General features: G+C 42.0%; 1 protein-coding gene across 2 annotated transcripts in view; it reads left to right on the top strand.

The window, feature by feature from the left end:
- Positions 1 to 591: 591 nt before the first annotated feature.
- LOC311052793 (glycerol-3-phosphate dehydrogenase [NAD(+)], cytoplasmic) overlaps positions 592 to 8,953 on the top strand; it is a 346,962-nt gene continuing 338,600 nt past the window's right edge. For both annotated transcript variants that reach the window (XR_014601551.1, XM_084067999.1), the window contains exons 1-4: positions 592 to 696; positions 4,715 to 4,892; positions 8,464 to 8,604; positions 8,721 to 8,859. Coding sequence is in view for 1 of the 2 variants with exons in the window: in XM_084067999.1 (XP_083924125.1) it covers positions 653 to 696; positions 4,715 to 4,892; positions 8,464 to 8,604; positions 8,721 to 8,859 (502 nt within the window). In the remaining variant the exon portion in view is untranslated. The remainder of the gene's footprint in view (positions 697 to 4,714; positions 4,893 to 8,463; positions 8,605 to 8,720; positions 8,860 to 8,953) is intronic.

Here is an 8,953-nt window from a genome sequence, read left to right as displayed (position 1 = left end):
TTGCCAATGCATGCAGTGGAGTAGAAGTAAAAGTATTGAAAATGGGAAATACTCCAGTAAAGTAAAAACGTACTTCAAAATTGTACTTATAAGTACAGTACTTGAGTATATGTACTTCGTTACTTTTTCCACCACTGTTTTTGCCTAAAGCCTGGTGACGTGAGGTAAACTTTCGCCCTACTAACCTCTACATATAGCGTTATGTTGTGCAGTACAACGGTGTCGCCCGCACAACGATAAAATAAAAAACAGAGCAGACCTACAAGCTCACAACGCGTGGCGGTAGCGACGCGTTGTGAGCTTTTAGATCTGCTCTGTTTTTCACCCTATAATGCAGTGGGCGTGTCCGTGTCCGTGTCTGCCCTCGGAGCAGCCAATGAGAATGAAAGCTTCTCTCCGTTGGGTCTGTCGCATCAGAGTGATATAATAAGAGATTGGCGACACTCCCACTGTAAGAATGGAATGCGGAAATGCTCTGTCTATCTCAATGACGAAGTTCCAATGTTTGGAACTGCAGCCCATATAGCGGCGCCGCTTCGCGGCGAGATCAGAGCGTGTCGTAACTCTCTCTCTCCATGGGTCTGTGTCGCATCCAAACCATAAAGCTACTGCAGACAGAGAGATCAGCATCAGTATTTTTACTATCTTCACAATGGCAGCTCCCAAGAAAATATGCATCATTGGATCCGGCAACTGGTAAATTGTTTGTTGTTATTATCATCTTTATATTGTGTCGTGTCTAGCCTTGGATCAAGACTATCATGTATACTATTGTATCGAGACTTGACTTTTACTCTCGTATCTATGATGATAGTCTTGGGCTTCACCCCACAATAGTCACTGGACATCCGCGCGGAAAGCCCGTACTTCTCCGTACACATACAAACAAAAACGTATAAAGTGCTGACCCGGTAGCCCCGGATGTTAACTTGACATTCGGAAGATTTGTTCACTGTATTACTCAATAGATGTTTTAATCTCGTCTGTGTAGGGATTCTGTCAGAAGTTCCCTGTTTTCCGCAATGGGCGGTAGTGACGGGGCGCATCCGGTGAAAGCCAGTATTACACTTGATGTAAACGAGGGAGGGAAACGGCGTTCGGCCAAAGACGGCATTAAAACACATATCTATTGACAAATATGGACTAATACATTGCACAAAGACACCGAATACTCAGTTAACATTTGGTGCAACCGGGTATGCACCTTATATGTTGCATTTGTACATGTTCGGAGAAATACGGGGTTTACTGGTGAAAGTCCAGGACGCTCTGGGGGGTGCAGCCCAAGACTATTGTAGATATGCGAATGTCAAAATCTATCATAGTCTTGATCCAATAAGGCTAGTGTCGTGCCAGTAATGGTGCGTGAAACCTGCATAGGATAGAAACGCACGAACAGGCTTCAGTAGAGCTTTGCTAACATGCAGAATAATGTATGTAAACATACTGTAGTTACTAAGTAACCAGACAGGTCTGACTACTAGGCTATTAACATAATAGCATCTGTGGTGGAAAAAAGTACTCAAAATGTAAATGTTTTACTTAAGTAAAAGTATCACTACTGCAATGTAGATATACTCTGTTACAAGTAAAAGTCTGATATTCAAAAGTAAAAGTATTGGTATCAAAATGTACTTAAAGTGCCAAAAGTAGAAAGTACTCATTATGCAGAATGGCCCATTTCACAAGTATTCAAATGTATAAAAAATCCTTTGAAAATGGCAGATCTACAAGCTCACAGCGTTGTGAGCTTGTAGATCTGCTATTTTCAAATGGCCGAAATCAAACGTATATAGGGCTGAAGTGGTTACTTATGTTTTGTAATAATGATAAAAATCTACAAAGTAGTAACTAAAGTTTTCAAATAATTGTAGTGGAGTAAAAGTAGTTTAAACGTAGCCCATTGTGTCCTGCATATGCATAAGGGTGATGATGGATAGTACTGTCAGTTGTAGCACTTGAGTAAATGTACTTAGTTACTTTACAGCGGTTGAATGGTTGATAAAACACTGTGAGTCACAGCTTTTATTACACATATTGGACGCAGTGTGCTTCAGTCTGGAATGTAACCATGGTAACCACATTCCTAATGGAATTTAGTTCCATTCAATGAATCACTGATTCATTGATCGCTGTGGATTAGTGGACAAATGCCTTCATATACGTTAATAGGCTCTATGCACAGCAGCCATATTATCACTTCCTTCACAGGTGTTACCAATGATACTAATGAAGGCTCTGTTCCATTTAGTGTAGCACAGTGGTTTCCACGACCCCCATAACTCTGAGAGTGTACAAATGGTTCCATTTGTACACTCTCAGAGTTACACACCCGTAAGGTGCCATTTGGAAGCCCATGAGGTTCCCTGGACCCCAACTGTAGACCCACTGGCGTAACAGAGTGTTTCCAGTGAGCCAACATGCACAATATCAGCACCCTTTGACCAGAATGGAACAGAGCCTTCATTAGTATCATTGGTAACACCTGTGAATGTCTTCATGATATGGCTGCTGTGAATAGAGCCTATTACCATACTCCATGGACAGCATTGTTATAACGTTAGTTTACTTTCAAATGATTGTGCAGTGTTCATTTATTTATTTATTTGACATCAGAATTAGCTTTATTTTCCCATCAGAGGTGTAGACACGTGGGAGGAACGAATCTGTTCGTACAAGCTCCAATATTTTATGCTTGATTGCGCTCGGCTGTTGCACTCTGAAAATAGCCGATCTACAAGCTCACAACGCGCGTTGTGAGCTTGTAGATCTACTCTTCTCAGCATGCAACCAAGTGTAAAATCAGCCATTACGACGCCATCAAGGCACCGCCAAAATACATTTTAGTCGACTAAATCAACTGTAGATTTAGTCGACTAAAATCTTATGATATTTAGTCGACTAAAACTAGACTAACGGTAAAACATTTCAGATGACTAAAATAGGGATGACTAAATGGAATTTGATTCAAAAGACTATGACTAAAACTGAATCAAAATTTGATGTCAAAATCAACACTAGAAGCAACAGTTATGTACCAGAGGGTTAGGTTACAAGTAGCAGCAGATGCAGATGTGTAGTAAACATCTGTATCTGTGTACACAAGATGCAGCAGTAGAGACATAATGGTGATCCAATATGTTTTGTAGTCATGTGATGTGTTGTGTTGGGTGTTGAATGGTTGATAAAACCCTGTGAGTCACAACATTTGTACACAATGTGATTTTAATCTGTGGAATGTAGCCATGACAACCACATTCCCTATGGTACTATGGACTACATTGACTCATTGATTAATGTGGCTTAAGGAGTGAAAATGCCATCTAGAATGATCGTACTTCTTGTGCAGTAAGGCTGTTGTTCACATAAGTGGATTACAATATACCAGGAGGACACTCGGGACAGCGTTGTTCTAACATTAGTCTCCTTTTAAATGATTGCGCCGTTTTTATTTTTTATTTATATATTTTACATCAGCACACGTTATTGCTTGGAAATCTTTGCAGTGTCATGAATTAATACAAACAATTCGTTGAACTAATGGTAAACTAATGGGACTTAGCACTTGTATAATATGTGCATTATAAATTAAAATTATTATTAACTATGAACTGATAAGATACTATACTATAGTATTATTATAATATAATACTATTATATCTCTGCTGTTGGGCAGAAACCAGCTAACTCCAAAATGTTCATTTTTCAGGAAATGAAAAAACAAAAAGTGGAGTTAGGAGGTTTTGTTCATCATTGATAAGAACAGCTGAATCTCACACAAGGGGGTGGAGCCTGGAGTTAGCAAAACCCTCTAACTCCACCCCCCTTTGGTGGAGTTAGCTGGTGTAGCAGAAAGTTTGAGGATCCAATGGAGTTAGCTGGCTTTGTCAAAAGCGCTTTTTAATACTTTTCATTGGTTTAATATTTTTTTTAACCAACGCACAGATGTAAAGGGTGTTTAATAGCACTCATTTACGAAAAAGAAAAAAAAAAAGCTGAAAAATTGAGTTTGCTGGTTTCTGCCAGACAGTGACGATATGTAATATAATATGATATACAGTAAGCCAGGGTGTGATATTAAAGTGTTGACCCCTGATATTAAAAGCAACGCTATGTGGCTTCCTTCCAGTGAAATATCTATGTTGTTGCTAAGTCCTGCTGCTGGAAGCTACAGAGTAGACCATGACTGACAAGTTCCTGTTGCTTTTAAACTTTTAAACTTCTCTGACACTGTAGTGTGAATAGGCTCTATATGCACAGCAGCCATATTGGGAATGAATTGGGCCCCTTCCTTACTTCCTTCACAGGTGTTACCAATGATACTAATTAAGGCTCTGTTCCATTTGGTGTGGCATATTGGTTGTCTTATTTTCAAGGACCCCATAACTCTGAGAGTGTACAAATGGAACCAAATGGACCCTTACGGGTCCATTTGGTTCCATTTGTACACTTTCAGAGTTACACACCCACCATAAGGGGCTATTTGGGAATCAAAATGGAGTGTTTCTAGTGAGCCAACATGCACGATATCAGCACCCTGACCAGAATGGAACAGAGCCTTCATTAGTATCATTGGTAACACCTGTGAAGGAAGTAAGAAGAGGCCCAATTTATTTCCAATATGGCTGCTGTGCATAGAACATTAATTAAGTTAGCTCGATGACCCCCCCAAACCCTGTCTTAATCCTTCTGTGTCTTTTCCAAACACATGCAGGGGTTCCGCCATCGCCAAGATAGTCGGCACCAACGCTGCTCAGAACTCAAAGTTCGACGACACCGTAAAGATGTGGGTGTTTGAAGAGACGGTCGACGGGCGCAAACTGACCGAGATCATCAACACGGACCACGAGAACGTGAAGTACCTCCCTGGACGCAAGCTGCCTCCCAATGTGGTGAGAAACGGTTTGGTTTTATAATAAGATCTCTCGCCCTTTAACAACGCCATGAAACTGACTGGAATGAATGTCAGCTTCGTGTCGCTTCGCCTTAAAGGGATAGTTCACCCCAAAAATTACTTATTTTCTATCGATTACACACCCCATGAAGTGATGCTTCTGTGCGACGCTGTAGTATGATCAAGTAGGGCACTCATTTACAAAAAAGTTACAAAAAGTTAAAACATGGAAATAAGAGGTTTCTGCCCGACAGCAACGATATTCAAAAAATACACTCACCACCGGCCACTTTATGAGACACGCCAGTCCACACTAATCGGCCAGTCATATGGCAGCAAGCAATTCAATGCATTTAGGCCTGTAGACATGGTCAAGACCAGTGGTTCTCAAACATTTTCACGTCAAGCAGGTGCCCATGGCAACGGGCCATGTGACAAAAAGGCTAAAAGGTCACAGTCTGAGGCCAAAATTGCTAAGACTGTGGGGTTACAAAGGTCATGTCCTATGCTGCATTTACGTTCCAGCTATGGCATGTCAGTGAGCAAGAGGAAGTTGTGGTGGCAGGCTGCTGACTTCCTTTCCAACGTGTTGTCGTCCACCACGCTTGTTCCTTCCTCTGCTTCAATAGAGAGCATTGCTCAGCAAGGGCCACTCGGCATCTCAGGGGTCAATAAAGGTCGGGGATTGACCTTGAGGCCATATCTAAGCCTATATAACTAATTCACCGAAAAATGGCTTTTCGAGGCCAGAGGTCAGAGGAGAATGAATGGCCACCAGACTGGCCAACAGTAACAGTAACTCAAGTAACCATTGCTTACAACCGAGGTATGCAGAGGAGCATCTATGAATACACAACAGGTCGAGCCTTGAGGCAGATATAGGTTACAGCAGCAGAAGCATGCTACTCCTGTCAGCTAAGGACAAGAAACTGAGGTCACACACACACACACACACACACACACACACACACACACACACACACACACACACACACACACACACACACACACACACACACACACACACACACACACACACACACACACACACACACACACACACACACACACACACACACACACACACACGTCCTAACATGACCTGTCAGCAGATGTTGGAGGCTAGATAAAAAGGCAAAAAATAGAAGTTTCATAAAATAGAGCAAATAACGCTTACACCCATTCAGCGACTGGCGCTGGAGATGTCTGCTGAGTCAGGAGCAAGCAGACGGCCCAGAATGAGGCTTTATAATAACCATTGTTCCAGCGTGGTTTCTGCTTTCTGCCCACACACCGAAAACAAAAAGTTAACAACCAACTCTGCACTTTAACAGGCTACACCTTCCACAAAGGTCCTGCATCTTTCTCCCCTGGCTGTAGTATATTGCCCTGTCAACACAAAACTAACCTCAGCCGACCCCACCTCCCTTTTATGCAAGGTGGAACCTACCAAGAGCTAACGGGCAGTAATTAGTAATCAGTGAACTCACCTGAAGCTAACCATGACCATGAATCATCTACCAATCATGTTTTGCAAAACTAATTCAAATGTATTTTCAATTTTCAGGCGCCCACTCATTCACATAGACCCTTAAAATAAGATGACTTTGACTGCCAGGTATTCATTAATTAATTAATCCGCCTTGCCAGCTGTTTTACCTTATTTTGACGATCCACAGAGACCCACGGAAGCCACGATGTGGACACGGATGTAATAATAATAATAATAATAAACTTTATTTGTATAGCACCTTTCATGACATGAAATGCAGCGCAAAGTGCTTTACAGAGCAAGAATACAGTTACAGTTACAACCAATTTAACAATAAAGCAAACAAAAAATAAAATAAAATAAAAGCAAAAGCATAAAACATTAAAATAGGCAATACAGTGAGGACTTAAAAATCAACCAAAGAGTCAGCTAAAAGCAAGAGTGAAGAAATAGGTCTTGAGCTGTGCTTTAAAGCTATCGACAGAGGCTGCCTGTTTTAGGTGTAATGGGAGTTTATTCCACACTGTTGGTCCGTAAAAGCAGAATGCTGCTTCACCGTATTTTTTATATGTCATTTTAGGCACCTCGAGTAGGTCAGCACTTGAAGACCTGAGGGTCCGGATTGGATCATGTCTCTCTAGGCAGTCATAGAGGTAGGAAGGTGCCAGACCATTTAGAGCTTTATAAACTATTAAAAGAATTTTAAAATCAATCCTAAAAACAACCGGGAGCCAGTGTAGTGAAGCTAGTACTGGAGTGATATGTTCTCTCATTCTAGTTTTAGTTAAAATTCTGGCTGCCGCATTTTGAACAAGTTGTAATCTGTCAGTTGTTTTCTTAGGCAGGCCAGAGTAGAGTGCATTGCAGTAATCAAGCCGAGAGAAAACAAAAGCGTGGATCAGCGTTTTTGCGTCGTCTAACGACAGATAGTCTCTAATTCGCGCAATATTTCTAAGATGAAAGAAAGCAATCTTGGTGACATGATTAATGTGTGCATTAAAATTCAATTCAGAGTCGATAATAACCCCCAGGTTCTTTACTGTGGTGTTACTTTCTACAGCCAGGTTACCAAGTCTACTTATTATTAATTCTCTCTGCTCACTGGAGCCAATTATGAGAATTTCTGTTTTATCCTCATTTAGCTTAAGAAAGTTCTCACTCATCCAGCATTTTATACTGGACAGACAGGTCAACAATGGGTCTAGAGCGCAGGGGTCGTCTGGAGCTACCGAAAGATACAGCTGGGTATCATCAGCATAGAAATGGAAGTTCACTCCGTGATCGGCGATGAGTTCTCCCAGTGGTAGTATATACAGGGAGAACAATAAGGGACCCAGAATTGAGCCCTGTGGAATACCAGAACAGATGTCATGTTTGTCTGAGTCAAAATTAGCTAGGCTGACAAAATAGCTTCTGCCTGTTAGGTAAGAGTAAAACCAAGACAAGGCTGTGCCTGACAAACCAATCCAGTACTCCATGCGTTGTAGTAGAATTTTGTGATCAATCGTGTCAAAAGCAGCGGTTAAGTCAAGGAGTAGGAGAACAGATATATTTTTGTTGTCAGCGGACACCCTAAGATCATTAATTACTTTTACAAGTGCTGTTTCTGTGCTATGACCTTTCCTGAAGCCAGATTGGAATTTGTTATGAACCTTATTGTTCTGTAGGAACACATCCAGTTGATGAAAGATAGTTTTTTCTAAGACCTGTAAACAAAAGCTGTCTGGGGGAGGGGGAGGGTCTCTTCTATCCACCGGATCTCCTACATCTCTTAACATAGGAGTGGATGGAGTGACTTTTATTGGGATGATGTCATTTCTGGTTCTATCCTTCTCTCGCAGTGAAGGGATCATTCATCGGCTGGCGAAGAGCGCCCTCTAGCGTAATCACTAAACATGATATTTCTTTTAAAGAACGCATATACTGTATGAGTCCTTGGCAGGCAATGTGTTAAAAAAAAGAAACATACCACACTGACCGTACACCTATGGAAGCAAGTTAACCGCGAGTTAACCATGTAGGGTATAAGTGGTTAAGTACCGTAATTGAGTAAATGTACTTAATTAAATTGTCCTAGGTTGCCGTCCCAGACCTGGTGGAGTCGTCCTGTGATGCAGACATCCTGCTGTTCGTCATTCCTCACCAGTTCATCGGTAGAGTGTGTGACACCTTGAAGGGGAAGATAAAGACCGACGCACTGGGACTGAGTCTCATCAAGGTGGGTGTGAACTACTCACTCTGTCTGTGGGTCTGTCTGTAGCTCATAAGTCTCCTCCAGGGTGTGGACGAGGGCCCTGGCGGTCTGAAGCTCATCAGTCTCTGTTTATCTTCCAGGGTGTGGACGAGGGCCCAGACGGTCTGAAGCTCATCAGTGACGTCATCCAGGACAAGCTGGGCATCACCATGAGCGTGCTGATGGGAGCCAACATCGCCAACGAGGTGGCAGACGAGAAGTTCTGTGAGACCACCATCGGTGAGCTGGTTATACACGTATTATTGACTTGTTTTTATCAACGCCCTCTGCTTGATGTTGGCAAAGGGGATTGTTTAACCCTTTAAGACCGGGA

The sequence above is a fragment of the Gymnoscopelus microlampas genome, assembly GCF_963454915.1.
Source record: "Gymnoscopelus microlampas genome assembly, chromosome: 10".
NCBI classification, from domain to species: domain Eukaryota; kingdom Metazoa; phylum Chordata; class Actinopteri; order Myctophiformes; family Myctophidae; genus Gymnoscopelus; species Gymnoscopelus microlampas.
This window is presented reverse-complemented; position numbering and strand designations above follow the sequence as displayed.